The 19643-nt window shown below is 54.2% G+C and overlaps 8 protein-coding genes across 8 annotated transcripts; 2 read left to right on the top strand and 6 right to left on the bottom strand.

Moving 5' to 3' along the window:
• Window positions 1-308: 308 nt before the first annotated feature.
• Window positions 309-3326, top strand: SODALDRAFT_269505 (WD repeat-containing protein; the record flags this gene model as incomplete). The annotated part of the gene is made up of 1 exon (XM_028607664.1): window positions 309-3326. One exon carries the CDS (start codon window positions 309-311, stop codon window positions 3324-3326), a length of 3018 nt encoding a protein of 1005 aa, XP_028471074.1.
• A 279-nt stretch (window positions 3327-3605) lies between these two features.
• Window positions 3606-6942, bottom strand: SODALDRAFT_348028 (Rgp1-domain-containing protein). Its single transcript, XM_028613336.1, has 2 exons — window positions 6135-6942; window positions 3606-6060 (listed from the first exon to the last, which is right to left on the bottom strand). Exons 1-2 carry the CDS (start codon window positions 6703-6705, stop codon window positions 3974-3976), a joined length of 2658 nt encoding a protein of 885 aa, XP_028471073.1. The 5' UTR covers window positions 6706-6942; the 3' UTR covers window positions 3606-3973.
• Window positions 6943-8336: 1394 nt separating this feature from the next.
• On the top strand, window positions 8337-10015 carry SODALDRAFT_34841 (hypothetical protein). The gene is made up of 6 exons (XM_028613366.1): window positions 8337-8352; window positions 8493-8918; window positions 9041-9236; window positions 9326-9429; window positions 9535-9650; window positions 9729-10015. Exons 2-6 carry the CDS (start codon window positions 8537-8539, stop codon window positions 9879-9881), a joined length of 951 nt encoding a protein of 316 aa, XP_028471072.1. The 5' UTR covers window positions 8337-8352; window positions 8493-8536; the 3' UTR covers window positions 9882-10015.
• A 453-nt stretch (window positions 10016-10468) lies between these two features.
• On the bottom strand, window positions 10469-15371 carry SODALDRAFT_34821 (RNase3 domain-containing protein). Its single transcript, XM_028613351.1, has 5 exons — window positions 15233-15371; window positions 15105-15153; window positions 14789-15041; window positions 12210-14699; window positions 10469-12062 (listed from the first exon to the last, which is right to left on the bottom strand). Exons 1-5 carry the CDS (start codon window positions 15259-15261, stop codon window positions 10588-10590), a joined length of 4296 nt encoding a protein of 1431 aa, XP_028471071.1. The 5' UTR covers window positions 15262-15371; the 3' UTR covers window positions 10469-10587.
• On the bottom strand, window positions 15180-15969 carry SODALDRAFT_327450 (hypothetical protein). The gene has a single exon (XM_028610434.1). The coding sequence runs from the start codon at window positions 15535-15537 to the stop codon at window positions 15322-15324; it is 216 nt and encodes a 71-aa protein (XP_028471070.1). The 5' UTR covers window positions 15538-15969; the 3' UTR covers window positions 15180-15321.
• On the bottom strand, window positions 15696-16162 carry SODALDRAFT_34812 (hypothetical protein). Its single transcript, XM_028613344.1, has one exon. It carries the CDS (start codon window positions 16091-16093, stop codon window positions 15854-15856), a length of 240 nt encoding a protein of 79 aa, XP_028471069.1. The 5' UTR covers window positions 16094-16162; the 3' UTR covers window positions 15696-15853.
• Window positions 16163-16206: 44 nt separating this feature from the next.
• Window positions 16207-17879, bottom strand: SODALDRAFT_327449 (putative proteasome subunit alpha type-2). Its single transcript, XM_028610433.1, has 5 exons — window positions 17608-17879; window positions 17532-17551; window positions 17401-17451; window positions 16722-17336; window positions 16207-16619 (listed from the first exon to the last, which is right to left on the bottom strand). Exons 1-5 carry the CDS (start codon window positions 17649-17651, stop codon window positions 16501-16503), a joined length of 849 nt encoding a protein of 282 aa, XP_028471068.1. The 5' UTR covers window positions 17652-17879; the 3' UTR covers window positions 16207-16500.
• A 178-nt stretch (window positions 17880-18057) lies between these two features.
• On the bottom strand, window positions 18058-19557 carry SODALDRAFT_375459 (kinase-like protein; the record flags this gene model as incomplete). The annotated part of the gene is made up of 4 exons (XM_028614752.1): window positions 19166-19557; window positions 18792-19120; window positions 18269-18757; window positions 18058-18177 (listed from the first exon to the last, which is right to left on the bottom strand). The coding sequence occupies exons 1-4, from the start codon at window positions 19203-19205 to the stop codon at window positions 18058-18060; spliced, it is 978 nt and encodes a 325-aa protein (XP_028471067.1). The 5' UTR covers window positions 19206-19557.
• Window positions 19558-19643: the final 86 nt, after the last annotated feature.

The raw sequence follows: 19643 nt of genomic DNA, 5'->3' as shown, positions 1-19643 counted from the left end.
CTCTCGGTCGGCTACCTGGTCCCCTAGCAGTATCCCGTCGTATCTATACCCTATACCTCCACCTGCGCCTCCGCTACATTCTGCCAATACCACCGACGGCAATACATTTGAAGACGATACTACCTTGATTTCTTCCTGGCTTTTCCAATTGCTTTTCAATTTGCCCTCCCCGAAACTTCTGACTGAATGATCCTTCGTCAGCAGGCCAGACGTTCCCACCCCGTACAGCGTCCCCCAACCATCACCGCAGCATTGATCCGCCTCCCCCCAAGGCCGCCCCCGAACTCCCGAATGGAAATGCGAATACGATGAACGCCACACCTACCAACCGTCTCAAGCTGACCCCGTCTAATTCTCCCTATCTTCAACGTCCCTCTCGATCTCCCCTGCGAGGGCGTCCCCATCATGAATCTCGCCTCGCCCTCAAGAGGGTGGTAGGGACCACCTGCGTCTCCCCTACCGGTTTTGACGCTGTACAGTCCTCCTTTGCCTATATTGCCGGCGGTGCTGTCGTGGTCGTAGACGTGGACGGGGAACATTATTCGCAACGCTTCTACAGAGCGAGGCCTACCGCTCAGCCCGTTTACGGCGCCACGCACTCTCACTCTGCGTCGGCTTACGCGCCGTCTACCCCCACCTCGACACCCAAAGCCAACGATAGTAGGAACAGAGTGGCCTTGGGCGCCCGTGAATCCTTTTATGGCTCTGTCGACTGGTCCGAGTCCCCTACCTCCAGAACCTGGACCAGCCGCGAGCGCATCAAGGCGGCAACCTGTCTGGCCTTGAGCCGGGATGGAAAATACCTGGCTGTCGGTGAAACAGGCTATGCTCCCCGTGTTCTCATATTTGGCCTCGAAGATAACTCTTCCGATACCCCGCTCGTTTCCATCAGCGAGCACGCCTTCGGCGTCAAGGCTATAGCCTGGTCCGCTGACACTAGGTGGCTCGCCTCACTTGGCACTGCCAACGATGGCTTTCTCTATCTCTGGAGAGTAGATGCTCGGACCGGAGCCGCCAAGCTCCACCAACAGAACAGGTGTACATCCACCATAAAGGGCATGGTCTGGATGGGGAACAATCTGGTCACTTTCGGCGTTCGCCATATCAAGGTCTGGAAAGCCGACGACGCCCAGGCCGTGTCCCCCGTCAAACAAAAGTTCGCGTCTGAGCCCGCCACCGCCTCGCACTCGAACTATTCGAAGAGAAAAGCCCTTCCGGGCCGCAACGTGCTCCTGGGTCCCCTCCTAGCGGCAACCTTCACCTGTGCCGTCGCCGTGGATGACTCCCGCATCGTCGTTTGCTCTGAGGGGGGCGATGTGTGCATTGTCGACGATCATGGGAAACAAGCGAGGCTGCTTCGTTGCATCAATCTCGACTTCCCCGTCGCCTCCATTACCATCCGCCACGCCACCGTTTACGTCGGGGGCAAATCTGGCCAATTTGCCACCCTTAGCCTGAGGGCGGTCCTGGACTGTCTGCCGGAATGTGTACTAACAAGGAGCAAGGCGCGGACTGGCCTCGTCGCCATGGGCTTCTTGATCGAGAATTTAGTCATTATCGACGCAAAACGTTCGATAGACATTTGGAGCTCAAGTTATATCCCCGGTGAGACGGAGGAAGACGACTCTCACATTCAGCTGCCCGGTCACGGAGATCAGATCCTGGGTATTCAGGCTCTACCCAAACCCAACGTTCAGGACGCTGCCTTCCTGACATGGTCGGGGTCTGGGCGGGTAGTTTTCTGGGATCTGGACGGGAGAATCAAGTCGTCCCTCCATGTTCCCCTCGAACAGGTTGTCCCTGAAAACGACATGGACACCGGAAACCAGCTCAACATCGTCCGCGCCACTAGGGCTGGGAAGCTTCTTCTGGTGGGAGACAAGCTCGGAGTCCTCAAGGTCATCGATGCCAAGACCCAGCAGTGCTTGCTGGAGACCAAAGCCCATGCCGCGGATTGCCAGTCCATCAGCGTCTATGAAGACGATTCGAAGTTTTTAATGGCCTCATGCGGAAGGGACCGAACCACCCAGCTGTTCCACCGATCATCCCGAGGCGCCATCGAACATGTTCAGACGCTCGATTCGCCGGCCAAGGTGGTCAAGGTACATATGCCATCCGACAGCAGAATTATCACCTGTTCCTTGGATAGATCGATGCAGATTTACGACGTAGTCCGCAAGGAAGAAGACCCCAACGCGATCGCGGCTCTCAATTCGCGACACATCGCCCTGAAGGCATCCCCGACCTCCTTCGTCTTGGGCGAAGGCGACAACACGGCTTTCGTGTCCATGCTGGATCGATCCGTCTGTCAGTACGATCTCGCTACAGGCAAGCAACTCTCGTCTTTTCGCTGCGTCGACGAAAGAGGCGTGGAGGCCGCAATCCTCGATTCGTTGACTGCAAGCCCTTGTCCTGGCAAGGAAGGCGGCATCTTGCTGGGGTTATCGAACACAGACAAATCCGTCCGATTATACGACGCCCAAACCGGTAGCTTTATAGACCGCGAGTGGGGACACACGGAAGCCATCAATGGCGTTGCACTCGTCGATGATGAAGACGGGTATCAGAACGTCGTCAGCGTGGGCTCGGACGGGACCATGATGCGCTGGGGCATGGACATGCAGGAATACTCGCCTGGTTCGACGAGTAGAGATCCGTCGCCCGTAAAGAGTGCGGATTCCGTTTCGGCCCGTCCTCCGCTGCGACGCGTTCTTTCCAAGGCGGAACTGGCTGAATTTCAGCGACCCTCCCCGACGACTGGCCGCCGCTCACCGCCCAGGACTTTGAATCGGCGGACGTCGCGATATGGTCTGAACCTGAACAGTGCTGTCACTCCAAAAGGGACTCACCAGTCCAGCCCGTCTGGTACCATTGCCGAAAACGACACCCCATGCCGTCGTCTGTCCTCTAATAGCCCCTCCAATAGTCCACCCCAAAGCCCGAAATCGCGGGTGTCGAGGCGCCCGTCGTTGCCGGCCCTCAGCATCAACTCTCGAAAGAAGAGTTCGCCTAGCCTGCGAAGCGGCGGCGCAGGCGGTCCCTTCGGATCCCTCAGCATGGCCACCGAGCAGGCCTGCCGCACGTTGCGAGCATATCGGAAGAAGCTTGCGTTGTCAGTCGAGCCCGTGAGCGAGGAGGCGCTCGCAGAGCTTGGCTCGGAGCTCCGATTAACGGCCGCCGCTTTGAGCGACCGCGCCGTTAGAGACAAGGCCATCAGTGACTCGGTCATCTCGGGTCTCGTGGACCAGTTGGGGGAACACTTTGCTGACCAGGTTAATGGCCAGGACGTGCCAGCCACTTCCCCCCTGCCCGTGTGTGAAAGATGAAGAATCTAAGCCGGCGGATAAAAGGAGGTTATCCGCTGCTCTTTATTTATTATCATCACTACTATATTCCTGTTATTATTTCGATAGTGATACCCCCTAAAATAATTAGTGACTCGGTTTTCAAAAGACAATTGCCTCCGCACAACCTTCGGATTCGGTCTTTGGTGATCTGCTTGGAAACTCAAAACTCACCGTGTCATAATGTCTGCATCTTCAGTATTCGGGCTTCCTTATATTGTCGTTGGAAACCATATCATTAACTCGAAGGGGGCAGATACAAGCCGGACATCTGGCGCATGATGCATCTTTCGTCCTTACCTAACTTTAGACATGTGTAGAGACAGTACGCAGTCAGGTTCTGAGCCCGCATCCCACAGCGACCCGACGTCGACATTTTGCCAGCTTGTCCATGAGATGATGTATTCTGAGTTTCTATTCGTGTCTGCACTACCGCGTAGATTATATGTGTCTCTCTTCCCGTAGGTATGGAATCGCTAGGCATGGTAAGAAAGCTGAACTTGAACCCAGATTCTAGGGTCCTCCGCCCCTTCATGTCCACTCGTTTGGGGAACCTTTCGGATGCCACCGTCCCCCTCTTCTGTCTCTGTGGTCTGTTGAACGTGGGGATGTTCACTAATAATGACATCTCAGACAACGAGACCCTCCGAAACGGCCTCGTCCCTCTCTAGCTTCTCGAGGCCGGTGGCTGCGGCACCGTACACGCGCAGCGGGACGGCGACCTCGAAACTCTCGCAGGCAATATTTTCCACGGCTACGAGGACGAGGCCGCCGCGTTCGTCGCGGGAGATCTCCTCCAGGAGCGGATGAGCGCTTGTGCTGCTGTCCCCGGCCCCGACGCTCGGTTCGGCAGCGGCTGCCACTAGAGGGACGGCTGCTTCCTCGGCCGCTTCGTCGTCATCTACGGCGGATTGGGAGTCTTGGTGACCTCGTTGCTGCTGCTGCTGCTGCTGCTGTTGCTGCTGTTGCCTCTGGGCCTCGGAAATGTTGGACGCGGCCACCTCGGTGCTGGGCACGACGAATTCGATGCGAATCTTCCACTCGAGAGCCACGCCGGAGGTGACGAACTCGGGTGACACGGAGATGGGGATGGTAGGTGTGAAGGTGAGACGACGGGCGTAGAGCGCGGCGTCGGACGAGAACGAGTGGACGCGGCGGGTGACGCGGTGGACGGAGGCGTCGGAGCGTAGTGCGAGTTGGGGGTCCACGATGCGTTCCGCGGACTCGAGGGCGCAATGGATGGCGTAGCAGGGGATGTCGGCGTTGGAGAAGTCGATGGTCATGATGACGGTTTCGCCTAGGCGGTAGGCGGGTCGTGCGATGGTTAAAACGCCGACGCGCTGGCCGTTGCGTGCGATTTCGAAGCGGTTGGGGCTCTGGCCACCCTCGGCGGCATAAGCGCTCCGCATGATAGCTAAATCGATCGCCTCCTTGGCCGAAGTGGCCTGTTCGAAGGCCGACGGTCGGCGGGAGCTGGGCATCACTGTCGGGGACAGGAGGCCCGTGTGGGTCCCGTCGCGAGGCCGGTGCAGAAGATCGTCTACGTAGGTGAAAAAGTCGGCCATTGATGAGCCACTGGGTTGTGGCGCCGTCTTGGCTCGTGGATCAGGTGTCACGGCTTTGTCGATGATTCTGACGGTAGCCTGGTCCCGGAGTAGGACATAGGGGTTCATGAGGTCGTGGCCGAGGATTTCGCCGTGGCTGTTGACGCTACCGAGCACCCTGAATGGGATCTCGACGGTTCGTACTTGTTGTTCCCTTGTGCCACCGGCGCGCTGGGTGCCGATGACCAGGGTATAGGCGATTTTGATGGCCTTACCCCTGTGCGTCGGCGGCAAGCCTCTCGGGAGCTGGAAGGAATATTCGAAGACGCGGCTCTCGCCTGGCGCCAATTGCAGGTCGACGAAGAGGATGGACTGCGGCGTGGACAACAGCGGAATGGATTTGGACTTGGCGATCCCGCGCATGTCTTTGATGGTGCTCAGCTCGCCAGTTCCCAGCAAGTCCCCCAATGAGGTGCTGATACTGCCCCAGCCGAAGCCCCGAAGTAGTCCTCCACCCTGCTTGTTTGTGTCGATACCGACGACACCGCCCCCTTGGCCGCTCACTACGGCCTTTCGTTTGACGTGCTCAAACGGCTCCAGATGTATGAGGGAACCGTCTAGGGTAAAGGAGCCTTGTACTTGTGCGTAACCCATCATGATGTTCTCTGGCAGTTTGGGCTGTTGAGGGCTCATATTCGAGCTCCGGCGCATGTGCGAAGGCCGATGGTGGCCTCGCAAGGGTTGTTGGGCAGGGTATTCCGAAGCCAGCGTCTCGGAGGAATGGTTGCTCATGGAGTAGAATTCGCCGCTACTCCGTGGCGTCCCGCTTCCCATGCTCGTCGAAGATAGTATCCGCATGGCTGGTGTAGGAGGATCACGAGAAAATGTCGGGGTCGAGGTCGGCGTGGTATCCTTCGGGCGTGACAAAGAGGGATTGTCGGCACGTGGGCTCAGGAAGTTGTCGTTTACGTGAGATGGGGTGTTCTTGTTCTCTTCGTCTTGCGATTCGGCGGTGGGCGACGGTGCCATGGGAAATTTGAATTCAGACAACGCAGAGGACGGGGACCTGGATTGACGGAATGGACCGCCAATGGCGGGTGTATTCGGAGCGGTGGCCGAGTGAGACGATCGGGGATGTCGGTCAGATATTTGGGACGACTGCATGAATGACGCTCAATGGATGTCAGCATGCGTGGGTGTAGCAATAGAAACAAGGGCAGGAGATGAGGGAAGAGCAAGGTGTTACCTGAATGCGGCCCAGAGATTCCCAAGCCCACGCGGGGAGCAATTTGCAAGCTTGAAGCACGGGCATGGCCCCGACCAGGTCGTTGCGGTCGCGCAGTGCTGGCAATGCTGTGGGTGTCATCGGCTGCGGTGCTGGCTGAGCCTACGGAGACGATGGAGATGGAACGTCTGTGGCTGGGGCCCCGGTTATCGCTCGATTTGGGCGGGTGAGGGGGAAGCTGCGGCGGCCATTGCGTCGAACCAGGGCGGCCACGGGAGTACCCGGCAGGTGCACTCAAGGAGAGGGCGGAGCGGTGACCTCGAGTCGGACCATGGGAGGCGGAGGAAGGGGTAGCTCCGGCGATAGGCTTCCCCCGTTGTTGTAGGGGAGAAAGCGGGGAGAGTGGAGAGAGATGGCGGGGCCGTTCGGGGAGGTTGAGGTTGAGCTGGCGCTGGGGATGCTTCTGCTGGTTGGTGTCCTGAGCAACGTTCTTGAAGGTGATTGTGCATTTGATCTCTTCGCCGGCAAAGACGGGCTGGTTATCCAAGCGGACGAAGACACGTATATTGCCCTCGGCGCCGCCCGAACCCATCGTGACGCTCGTGTAGGGCGACGAAGGGGTGAAGAAGGGTGAAGAAGGGCGAAGGGAAGGGAGACAAGGGAACCGGGCCGGTAACAAGCAGCTAAGCGTTATCTATCTAGAGATTTCATGGCAACGTGTTTGTCAGAGGATTCGACGACGACTCGAGGATAATTAACGAAGAGACTAGGATGGATGGCAGCTGTTAGTAGCTGTGAACGTCATGTTGGTGGTCGAGGTTGGACTTTTGGGGGGGGGGGGGGAGGTCAATGGCAATGAGGTCAAGCTGGACAAGGTGGTCAAGGCACCTTGGGACCTATCAAGGGCATTTATTATGTAAGCATTCTGGTACGGGTGTACGAAGTAATTACCTAGTAGAAATCCTTGAAAATCTGTAGAATTCTATACACTACCGGAGGACAAAATAATAATCTTCCTACTCATAACAATGAAGTCCCTAATGCTACAATAAAAGCAAATAATAATGGTAATAATACAGTTCAACCTTAAGAAAGTGTAATTTATTAATAAAAAGAAAGAGATTCAAACTCTTATATTTTCTGATGTATCAAATATTTTTTTTTTCAAAGAATTTAGTAAAAGATCCCTAGAAGCGGTCAAGTTTATTTCCCATTTATTTATACATTATTTATTTTTATCCTAATAAAATGCAATAAGTTTGCTTTTTTATTATGATCTCTTCTAGTTATTAAAATAGAATATTACTAGCAGGTGCATTTAGTAATACTGTTCAAGGAATAGAGGGAATTATTTGCTGGTATATTTATAGCGTTTGCTGTAAAAACTCCTCACCATACCTTAATTAAAGGAGATAGAGGGGGAGCTTTATACGGTTCTATTGCTACAGTTATATTAGCTTAATTGATTTGGTAAATTCTAAATTAGTTTATTATAATATTCTGAAGACATTATTCATTCAATATCAAAAATATAAGCTCATAAATTATTGATTAAAAATGAGCACTCCTTCTCCCGAAGTTACGGTAGTTATTCTGTTATTTATTTGCATAGCGTATACATTAACGGAAAGTTACGTAAGCCGTGGGATCCGAAGGCGCCCGCTACTACCTTCCGCGCCTAGGATTAAAACGTCTGAGCCCGCTCAGAGAGCATAAAGAAACTTTCTCCAGATCATGTACAACAAGGCTTAGTAGATCTGCCTGGGTATAAATACCAAGACCTAATCCCAATTTGGTATGAGTTCTTCAACAGAACAACAGATCCTCCTAATTGACACAATTCCTTATATAATTTGCTAGGTTAGTCTTGTGTTTTCACAGGCCATTATGTACGGTGCATGGGTCATGAACTCTCGCAGCTGCCAACTGATCACCTGTACCGGGGTTCGTGTAGCGTGTCCTGGTGAGACCCAGTGCTTCGGTACCGCGAATCTGCAGTCCGAAGTACGTACCATGGTACCTAAGGTAAGGTATCTATTCGACGCGACAATCGTCTACAATCGTCGTGACTTCGATCTGTTCAACTTTACTCCGTAAAGGTAGGTTGGTACATCATTAGCTTATATAAAGGTACCGACGGAGTAGGAGCTTCACTTAAGGTTTCATATAACGGAGTACGGAGTACTAATTACCTTGTAGCTACTGGCTCTTTCTCTTCCTACCGTCCCCGATAAATAAGGTACCCAAGTCCGAGTCACCCTGGTTAGGCACAGGGTTTGGCTTGCTCTCCCCATGTCCAATGTCCGCATCCATATTTCCCCCCCACTTCCTTTCTCTTCTTGTTCGTCTCACTCTGACCGAGCGTTTGACCCTCACCAGTACATACCACACCTTCTCTGCTCCATAACCCTCCAAAGCTCGCCATGGCTATCATCGAGGCCATTCCGGGCCTCGAAGTGTCAGTGGACGTCAATGGCGAACGCGCCCAGGAGTATGACGATGCCGACGGTTTGGAGGAGGACGTGAGCACGAGGAGAGCACGGTATCGGAGGTTTGTATACATCGAGTCCAAGAGCGACGCTCTCTTCTCCGTCAAACTGCGCCTGCCGAATACCATAAGGCTGTCCACGCCTTCTAACGCCCTAGCCTACAAGATTTACGTGGATGGCGCAAACAAGGCTTACTACACGCACTTCCTCAACGGTGGTCTTGATCGCCCTCATGTGATTGACGGCGCACATGATATGGATCCGGCCACCGGCCAGGTTCTGCTGAAGAAGTTCAAGTTCGCTCCCGTCACAACCGGTAAACAATGACTCCGGAAGAGTTCGCGCCACATTCCAGGGCCGCACTTGTACCCGCTGTACCCCGTCACCCCCCCGGAGGAACCCTCCTTGTGCTGATATCGGCCCTACGAAATATTCTAGTCGACGATGCCGACGCGGCACGTGTGAGGAACGATGTCCAAGCTGCGAAGAATCTCGGTGCTATCCAGGTCCGATTCTACCGGGTGAATGCTGAAACCACTCCACATGACATCAGAGTTCATGTCTCGGTTCCCGACGGCTCCAGCGAACTGGCTGAAAAGGCTCTCAAAGGCCGCGCAATTTCACATAAAGCCTCGTACGTTATCAGGGGCCGGGCAGAAGAATACCTGACCGAGTCGTCAAAATTTCTTCCCACCTTCTATCCCATACTAACTGCGCTCATAGACACGTTAACGGCGGCTATGTGCGACCACCAAAGGCAGTAAATATAACCAAACAGATAGATAAGGAACCTCTGGCTGTCTTCAATTTCAAGTACCGATCTCGTGGTATGTGTTCGTCTTTCGCCTCCCCTTTCGACCACGGTAGAACTACACAGCTTCACGCGCGCGGAGGATTCTCTTTACCTGTTTCCTGACCTGGATGCTGCACAGAGGCTCTGCGGAGTGAATTGGTCATTCCGCGGTCCCTAAGTCCGAATCCCGTGGAGAGAACGTCACCAGATAGGATTCGTGGCGCAGGAGACGTCCAGGAGACACTGGCTTCGAGGGTCAAGTCCCCCCCTTCCCTCCTTCTTCTCCCTCTTGTGCGTTGCCGGCGTCTGTTGAACTGACTCGACATGAAATAGGAGCCTGCCATTGTGAAACGGGAACAGAAACCCCGAATTAAGAGAGAGGTAGATGAAGTACGTGACTTCACAGCGATTCGGTCCGAGAGACAATGGAAATATGTCAAGCTTGAGAATGGGACACGGGCCGTGGATCTCACCGACGATGACTAGCGCGAATGTTTCTTTTTGCCGGGGACTATGAAGACGAGCACCTCAGATATCCTTTCTCGTTGGAGACTGTTATATGAGGCTTGGGTGGTATCTAATTAAGAGGGGTAGAAAAGTGTTGAATGGCGTACAGTATCTATTTAGAACATTGCTGGGACACCAATTGGTCGGTTTTGACGGGCCCATTTTATGTATTTTTTATTTTTGGTCGGCTTACATTTTTAATTAACTCGTTATTCCTATCATCTTCAGGAGTATATATGCGCCTTTACTATACCTGTTCGTAGTATAATTTTGCCATTTCTCTTTTCCTTTTTGTCTTTCCTCCCTTAACCTGAGCTCTATTCGAACCTCCAACCGCCCAGCTGGGCACGTCGAAGATCTGACACCATCCGGCATGCCCCATTTGCCCCGCATAAGCTATCCCCTGTGCGGATTGTGCGGAGCATATGCCGTGCATATGCCCCATCATCTCCTAAGTCCAGGTACCTTCGCCGCAGAACCAGACAAATAAATACCTTAGGTACCTTATCCGAAAGTGCGGATACACCCATCCAGCCTCGAATTACGGTGGTAGCTGGAGAGACGACAAGACCAACTTGTATATAAGATACCCAAAGTCTTGATACGGGTACACAATTCCCTCACAGTCCTTACTCCGTAAGGTACCTAATCCTCGCCCATCACCTGATCACGTTCCCGTTCATCTTCACCCACGTCCACTCCCACACCCCACGCCCGGGTTCTTCGCCGCCCTCTGCTTCTTTTCTTCCACAAGAACTTTCACGGCCACCTCGGCGGCCTTCGTCTCGACCTCTTCTCGCGAGACACCCCCGTCCAATTCGACCACGCATCGCGTCCCGACCATGATTCGGCACTGCCAGTTCTTCCCACCAAAGGCCGACAACACCCCTGGGACGACCCCCTCATTCTCATCCATCACCCCGTTCCCTTCGTCGTCCGACCCATCCACCCCGGTCACGATGTACTTGACCTTCTCCTGGTCGGCGAGCCGGCCCAGTTCCTCCTTGGGATGCAGCACGTGGACACCGTCGCTGATGAGCCGGTCGAGCACGCCCAGGATGCCGAAACGGGCCGCGACGGCCTCGCAGGCGGATAGGTCGCCCGAGTCGACCCAGACGGCGCCGAGGACGGCCTCGAGCTGGTCGGAGACGAATTTGGGGGTGCGTAGGCGCGCCAGGAGCGCCCAGGGGTAGCGCGTCCCCTTGCGCAGGGCGGCGAGGATCCGCGAGCGGAGCGCAGCGTGTCGGTGTTCCAGGGAGGGCTGTTCGGCTGTGATGTTCGGGGAGTTGTGTCGTAGGAACTTCCACAAGGGAAGGGGGTAAGCTTCGTGTTTCAAGGTCGGCTTTTTCGAAGGAGTGGACGGTTCGTCGGCCAGGTCTGATATGTCGCTGATGCCGACGGCATTGTCGGTCTCCATTGCGGCAACTGGCGTGGAAAATGGCGACGGTGGTGGTGATTCCGGCCCAATCGGGCTGTTTCCACCGCTGGTGCTGACAATGACTTTGTCTTGGTCGATGTGGTGCTCTAGGGCGAGAAAGCCGAGAAGGTCGCCGTTCACGGTGGCGCTTTTGAGGAGGTGCGTCGCGCTCGGAGGTAGGTTGAGCGGATAGAGGCGCGATACGACAATATAATCGAGCACAGCGTCGCCCAGGAACTCGAGGCGTTCCAAGGTCCGTAGCGGGAAGCTGTCGACCCCATGGTAGGATGCGTGCGTTGTCGCCTCGACGAGGAGCGCCTTCTTTCGGAACTGGTACCCAAGGAGATCCTCGAGGGGGGCCAGGGTGGGGGGAAGAGGAACATCAGATGGTGCATGGTCGTAAAGGAGCTTGCGGCATTCGTCGGGACGATGCCATTCGATGTCCGGCAGGAAGAGGGCTATGCACGACAGGGATCTGGAGAGCCCTCCGTCTGCGTGCACGGCACCGATGAGGGCTTCTACGATGTCGGCGAGCGTCTTCGAAGACACCTGGCGAGGACCGCTGTCTGCCGAGCCGCCGTCCAGAAGGGCGTCCACATAAATGGGCCGCCACTTATTCCCCGTGAAAGGTCGAGTAAGGAGGAACTTGTCCAAGCCACTCTCGACTGCTGCTTTACAGAGTCGCGAGTTGGAGACGAGACAATCTTTCATAAGCGCGAGATACCCCTCGGGCAAGTCAAGATCTGTAATATAAACCTTTGTCAGCTTTCGAATGCGTCGGAACATTTTCATGGCATGCAGAGAGCGTGTGCGTGTGTGGGAAAGGGGAGAAAGAAGAAAAAGAGGAAGAAAAAAAAAAGAAGAAAAAAAGGAAGAAAGGAGCCACTCACGTAGAGCTGCGACGTTGATGGTGGCGCACATTTTGAGCAGCGAGTCGCCGAAGAATTCAAGGCGCTCATAGTCTCCCGGCTCCCGAGCGCTACGTGAGCTAATGGCGTCCACCACCAGGGACAAGTCGGATATGGAGAGATCTCGGATGACACTGCAGGAAAGCTGTTTCGCAACCATTCTCACCTCGACGTGATGGAGGATAGAGGGGATGCAGGCCCCAAACAATGCGTGACGCGATGGAATCGAATCAACCCTTGCCCAGGGCAGTGGGAAGACCCGAGCGTAGGGTTTTGTGCTCGCCTGTTCCTGAGTCGGGTCGCCCGTTTCCCGGTGGAGGAAGTCGATTCGTCGAGACCACTTCTTGAGAGCCAGATAGGCAACGTCGTCCGGAGCGTCAACAAACCCAGGCATATCTCCGTAGCCCCGGAAAGCGCGCTGCACCTGGTCCTGCGAGGGTTTCTTCTCGAGTACTTTCTCGTATTTATAGGGACAGCCGGCGAAATCTCTGATCAGATACTCGGAATCGGAATCCTGGTGCATAAACTCGTCCACATCGAAAGGTTTAGCTCCCAGCTGGTCAATGGTAAGATCCCCTTCCTCGGAAACGAATCTAACAACATGCCGGCGGTCTTCAGAAGGCCATCTGTGGCTGAAGGGAAGAGCCAGGAGCACTGAAGCGTGGTCTATGGTCGAAGTGGATGGGACGGAATGCTGCGCCCCAAACTCCACGGTCCAGTGACTGCTGCCTCGCTCAATGTACATGAGGGTCGGAGGCAACTCGGGTAGCGCGATGGGGGTGATCATGGAGTAGGACCCCCTGCAGATGCCATGGGGGTCCATGAAGCGCACAGGGGTAGCCCAGAGGACACCGGGATTCTCCCAGGCTCGCGCCACTTCGACCCATGGATTCACGAGACCGTTGATTGATACCAGCGCCTTAGGCCGGCGTTCGATGCTGGGCATCATGTCCTTTGCTTTGAGCGGCAGGAGATGGTCGTTGAGAAGCTTGGCCGTGTAGAGAGCGGCGTAGGCCTGGAACGCAGCATCCTTGATGGCGTTCTTCTCGGTCAACCAGGCGTTCCGGCTCTCGGCAATACGTACCGCCTCCGGTACGTACGAGGGGAGCAAGACGGTGGCTTTCAGGAGCGGGGAATCTCCGTCCCAGACATTCTGGATAATGAAGTCGGGCTGTGAATCGACGTAGCGATCGGGAGAAAGCGTGGCGCAGAAGTGCTCCAGGTGTGACTTTGCAGTGTCGTAGTCGATCTGGGCTCCGGTGGATTCCACCACCAGGATTTCCGATGGCGTTGGCTCGGAATCCTCTATTTGCCGCAGACGTTCAAGTTCCCGGTCTTGGTCTTCGTATTTGCTCTTCATCTGGGCCTCCATCTGCTCCCAGGATTGGAGTAACTTTGGAGGGTTATTGAGATCCACGAGGATTACGAGCCTCGAGTCCTTCTGGCGGGCTCGTCCGCGTCTCTGGATGAAGGACTTTAGGTTGTCGGGCGGATCAAAGCAAATCACCAGGTTGCAGGCAGGGACGTCGATTCCCTCCTCGAGAACATTCGTGGCGACGAGGAGGTTGATCTCGCCGTCTCGGAAACGCTGCAGAGACTGGAATTCTTCGGTCCGGGAGAGGTCCCAGATGTCCTTCTTCCTGGCGGCATATTGGGAGACTCCCACCACGACGCCGACGCGGGGATACTTGTGCCGGGTCAGGGGGTGGGTGGCAAGAAGGTGAGCGAGAAGCGTTGCTGTGGTCCTTTCTTTGACGAAGACGATTCCGAGCGTATCGTCGTCTCCCAGCAAGAGGTGCTCCATGAGCAGAACGACTTTCTCCGACACGGCGTCTCGGGTAAGATCCGCCTCGGTCCTCTTTACGGGCTTGATCTGATTCAGAGCTTTGGCAAGATACTGTCTTTCGTCCTCTGTCCAGCTGACGAAGTTGGGGTCGCGTGTAACGAGCGCTGACTTGGCGTCCTCGGTCACCTTCCAGACGTAGTACTCGGCAGCCCAGCTGCCCAGTTCTCGCAGCAGCTGTGAGCTCCTATAGGTGAAAGTCTTGAGTTGATTTTGCGTATAGGTATCCCATTTGTCGAGAACACGCTCGAGTTTCCTCAAGCTGCGATCCGTTCCTTGGTTCGCTAGGTGCAGGACATAGGGGTCCTCCAGGATGTCGAGGCCTTGGAACGTGGCGCGAAGACTGAGCAAACTTCTCGGTGTGTCCATGACTGGCTTGGATTCGTAGTAAGCCAGTTCCAGTGCAGGCTTCTTGACGTGGGACATAAGCTCCCCCCGATGAATCGTTGGACTCTTGCATACTGCATCCAGGGCCTTCTCCAGCATCTCGAGTCCGTCAGATCGTGAGCCCATGATGGGGCTAGCTGTCAACCCCAGAATATGTGGTACTGGGAGGCCCTTTCCCTTGTTGTCGTGGTAGAACTTCTCCATAATCCGCTTGCCGACGTCGTTCTTGACGCAGTGGTGAGCTAGTTCCCCACCAGGTCAGCGTCTACGTAAGAACATAGAAACACAGAGAGGAGAGAGCTGAATCAGTGGAATGGGAAAAGCTCCGAACCTTCATCAAAGACAATCAGAGAGAGCCTCTGCATGGTGACAAAGGCGTGGCTGAGGGCATCGTACAGAATCTGAGGGGTCGATACGACGATACGTGTGTTAAGCAGGATAGTATCCCAGGTCTCCTGGTCCGACCAAGCATCAACATTATCTGAACCGAGAAGTAGCCTGGTCTGAGTAACAGGAATCTGGGTCTTGATCACATCATGCTGTTGAGAGCAAAGGGCCACTGTGCGTGCCAAGAACCAGATTATCTGAAGCAAGTTAGGGATATGGGGCTTCAATTCATAGCCAGTCAAGAAATATTGGAAACTTGCCTTGTTCGGATCTTCCCTTTCAAGCTCTCCCCTCATGCGCATCACAGCACTGTAGACAGAATATATATGTTTAGTGCCTAAAATATTGTCTATGAATAGCGTGAAAAAGGCCTGGAGATTAGACGCACACCTGAGTCTTGCCGCTACCAGTGTCCATCTTGGGGAGGCTGTTAGCAATACCGTATCCAACTGGACTTAGGCCAGGGGAGACACATGGCTATACCGCAACAATGATGTTCTGTTTCAGGCTTTCTGCCAACATCTCTAACTGGTAAGCCCGAGGGTTGATTTGAGCGGAAGCCGGGTCATGGGGCCGGGGCGACACGGTGGAGTCTGAGGAGTCGTCTTCAAAATCCCAGTTACTCGAGTTTTCGTCGTCTAAGGATGGCTCGAGTTCCTCGGAAGAGGAGAAGGTGTCTGAGAGGTCGGCCATAATGACGCGTGGGTTAGGAGCACAGGTGCGCGCTCCTTATTCAATGATAAGAAATAATGGGTGAGAAGTGGTAAGGTAAGAAAGAAGTAGGCACAACACGAATGGTGCAGTTGTAAAATGTGAAATATGGCTGAGAAGAGAAAAGGGGAAAGAAGGACGTGACTGTCTTCCCTCATGAAAATTAACATCAGACCTAGTATTTAAACTGGTACACAGGTAAAGGCAAACGGTGACTTTGTAGGTAGGTTATGCAGGAGGCCAACCAGCACACCACTCAGCCTGCCACTCAGCCTACCAAGAGGCTAACCGAAACCTGTTAGAACATAGGATAATGCACAGAGTAATACAAGGATCTTCCATAGTTTCGGTAAGAGACACAATAAACGAAAGTAGCGGATAAAAGACTGAATAGATCACTTAACAGAATAAGGCTATGATGCTGTTGGACACACGGGTGAGTGAAGGTAATAAAGAGGGGTTGATGTTGATCAACACAAAAGGAGAACAGGGAGGTTGCAGCACCAATGAGGAAATACGAACAATTGCCAGCTGTCATCAACTGACTCTCCTGGAATTCCCATCCGTCGCTGGACCGCGGAAGACCATAAGGTAAAGGGAAAGTGGAAATACTATGATAGAGAACCTCCATTCGAAAGACATGGGTACGATTCTGGCCCTCATCTACACAGTCACGAATGAACAGCCCGCCTTTATGCCAATGCACCCCGTCAGCGGACTGCCCGCTGGAGTTTGTTGTCTTTCGTGTTGTATTCTGTTACCGCATCTCTCCCACAACAACCGAAGCGACTCGAGGCCCGGACTCTTGTCTGTGACATGTGATGTAAGAACCATCGGACTTGCGCTTGTGCTCTGCCCAGTCCCTCTCTATGCCTATGCCTTCTGAACTAGATATGGTACACGACATGCGGCGGTGAAAAAGCCCTCGCCAAACGAGGAAGCCTACTACAGATTCGTCAGGTAATCCTCAATTTCCTGAGGACTCAGCTTCCTGAACCGCGGACCCTGGGCGCCCTCCACGCCCTCAATACCGAGGAGATGGTCTGCCGGAGGCCCGACAATACCTGTATTGGTCGTGGTTAGCGAAATCACTCTGACACAATCTTCCTGTTCCCCGCCCCCTTGTTTTTTTGTTATTTTCGAGAGCCAAGAGATTCTCAACTTACCAATCTCGATGGTGTCCCCCGTCATCTCTCCCTCAATAGTCTCCTTGAGCGTGAGCAGCGCAATATGCACGGCATCTTCCAGCTCCAAACCCTCCGTGTACCTCTTCTCCAGGAACGTCTTGGCCGATGTAGCGCTCTTGCCGATGGCTGTCGCCTTCCAGGGGAAATAGCTGCCCGACGGATCAACCTGGTACAACATCGGCCCGCCCTTCAACGTACCACCCGTCTTGCCAGTTGGCTTCTTCTTCTCCTCGTCCTCGACCGCGTCCGCGTCCTTGACTTCTTGTTCCTCCTCGGGGAGAATCCCCTCATCCCAGCCTGCGATCAGCAGACTGACACCGTACGGCCGGACACCTCCCGACTGCGTAGCCTCCTGCATGACGCGGGCAACGTCCTGCACTAATATCCGAGTCGGGGGGTACTCGTTGTAGATGCGCTTGTAGCCCGTGTGCGATACTTTGCGTGCCTTATCCACCAGGACTCGGTAGTCGGGTCCCATGCCCGAGTAGACCATGCCGATGTTCGGGGTTACGAGACTGATCTTGGAAAGGGAGCTCTGATCGGCCAGCGGTGACGACGACTTCTTCTCGGTTGCCAAAACAATGCCATTGGTGGCTACCTACTGTCAGCAGAAGTACTTCGTTTTCCGGTGGACTTCCGACGAGGATGAGTAGCTTGCCTTTGATACCCAGGGCTGTGACGCCTTGGTTGACAGCATTGAGTGCATACTCTGTGGAGGGCAGGTTAGCAAATCCCCCCTATGAGGCAGAACAGCATCGCGCCCCGCCATGTCAAGGCTCCATGCCATACCAATTTGCACCAGCTTTCCACTGCGGCCTGTTAGTTTCGGAAACTCAATCCATATCAGAATGGAGCGACCGCTCACCTGGGCGAGAATGTCGTCAACGAGAACGAGTACCGGTCCGCCATGTCGAGGAAGCAGTCTACCCGGGGAGTATATGAGACGGTTTAAAGGACTTCTTTCTTTTCGGAGAGTGCGGATGGTTGGGGCCAGACAAATAACAGTTGCTGAGTTGCGTTGGTATCGAATGAAGTTGTTGGCAAGGCTGCGAGAGCTTGAGCGTACGAAGTAACGAGATCAGCAGGTACCTGTATGTAACTGCTGTGCCAGAGCTCCCCAGGCAAACTTGCGCCGCGTCAAGCTCGTTGTGTCCTGAGTACATACCTAAGGTAGCTTTTTCTGTCAGCCCGAACCTGGTTCGTGCAGAGCATCAAGTCACGTGCGAGGAGTTATACTTGGCTTACTAATCCGGTACGGATCAGGGTGGAAGACGCACAGCCCCTATTTTCGGTGACCACGTTTTATGAGGAATCATTATGATGTGGCTCGTTGTTCAGCTATGAATTTGTCCTGGCGGGACCAGTGGAAAGGCTCTATGCCTTCTCTGCTCGTGACAGTGAGTTCGGCGACACCAACGAACAGTGACAGGCCCAGCTTGACTGGCAGAAGAATCACTTGAGACTCATCAGACACCAACTCGCCATCCAAGCGCAACAGAGACGAAGCCAAACGCCGCTCGTCATACGATCCGCGGTGAGCTGGTCGAAAGAAACGGGAAGAGCCCTAGATCAATGGCCACCTCATCCACGTTCATGTGCTTTCCCGTCCAGCATTGGATTATGATGGCCTTTACAGTGTCCGACACGTCCGTAAAACTGGGGTACCGTTCGTTGATGAAGCGGACCTCGATCTCCTCGTCGTCCAGGTCCTCCCAGAGTAGCCGGCCAGTACTGATCTCGTACATAATGGTGCCTAGGGCAAAGAGATCATCTTGCCTGGTTGGCTGCAAATTATCACGGATGGTCTTCGGTATAGAATACCGAGTAGGCGGTAATTCAAGGCAATCTGAGCCGTCGATTCTTGATCCACCGAAATCATATAGGACCAGATTTCCGTCGCCCTTGACCAGAAAGTTATGGCAGCCCAGGTCACCGTGTATTATATTGTGAGAATGGATATAGCGGACGGCTTCGACCGCTTGGTATAGCCAACTAAATATCACCCTGGTCAGCCTCTGGGGAAATAGGAGCAACAGTGTGCTAACTGACTTGGCGGCCGAGACGCTGGTAAGCCTCCTTCTCTCGGGCATGGTGCTGGCGAGCATCATTCGATGCGATTTTGACGACGTAATCCGAGGATTTGACCAGGCCGACTTGTGCAAAGGATCCTTTGCCGAGGCCGTCGATGTCTTCAATCTTCAGAACACGAGGCACGGGGTCGACCATGGTGGTTTTCTGTGGAATAAAGTCAATGGGTGGCTTCTCGGGCTTGGTTGGGCTTATTCGAGGACAATATGGCTCACATGTAACGTGTTCCCATGTGATGTAGACGGTCTGCGCTCGTGAATTGACCCGAGACAATACGCTGACAAGTTCGCCTCACCCCAGGCTTCAGCCTTCACCAAAAGGAGTGGTTCACGAACCTGTAGTCATGGGCGTTACTTCGTCTCCCCGCCCAAACATACAAACACGATTTATACTAACTAGGTTACCCACGGCTGTATCCCTCCTAACCGCTCTTCTCGACCCTTTCAACTTTGAATGCCATCCGAAAGGGGGGTTCTCTACACGCAGCTGGTTTATCGAGCGACAAGAGCCCTGGCGGTATCACATCCATGTCAAGCTTTTCTACGGCGTCCATACCCGCAAAGTTGGTATGGAATCCCTCGTATCCATGTCTGTTGTTCGAGAGTATATTCGACGATGCGCAAGTGAAAAATGACCCAACGTCTGCGTAGGGCTCGACACGTTTACGAGGATATCGAGAGAGAGAAGAGCCCAATTAAGCTGCGTTGGAATAGGTGCGTGTCTCGGTCGATGGCAAAGTGTCTTGTATGATGTATTAATACGGGGGGGGGGGGGTTCGAGGGGGAAGGAAGAGCAAAGCCAGCGCATATCTCC

This window comes from Sodiomyces alkalinus (assembly GCF_003711515.1).
Source record: "Sodiomyces alkalinus F11 unplaced genomic scaffold SODALscaffold_1, whole genome shotgun sequence".
NCBI classification, from domain to species: Eukaryota; Fungi; Ascomycota; class Sordariomycetes; order Glomerellales; family Plectosphaerellaceae; genus Sodiomyces; species Sodiomyces alkalinus.
Note: the sequence above shows the minus strand (reverse complement) of the source record. Positions and strands in the feature narration are given on the sequence as shown.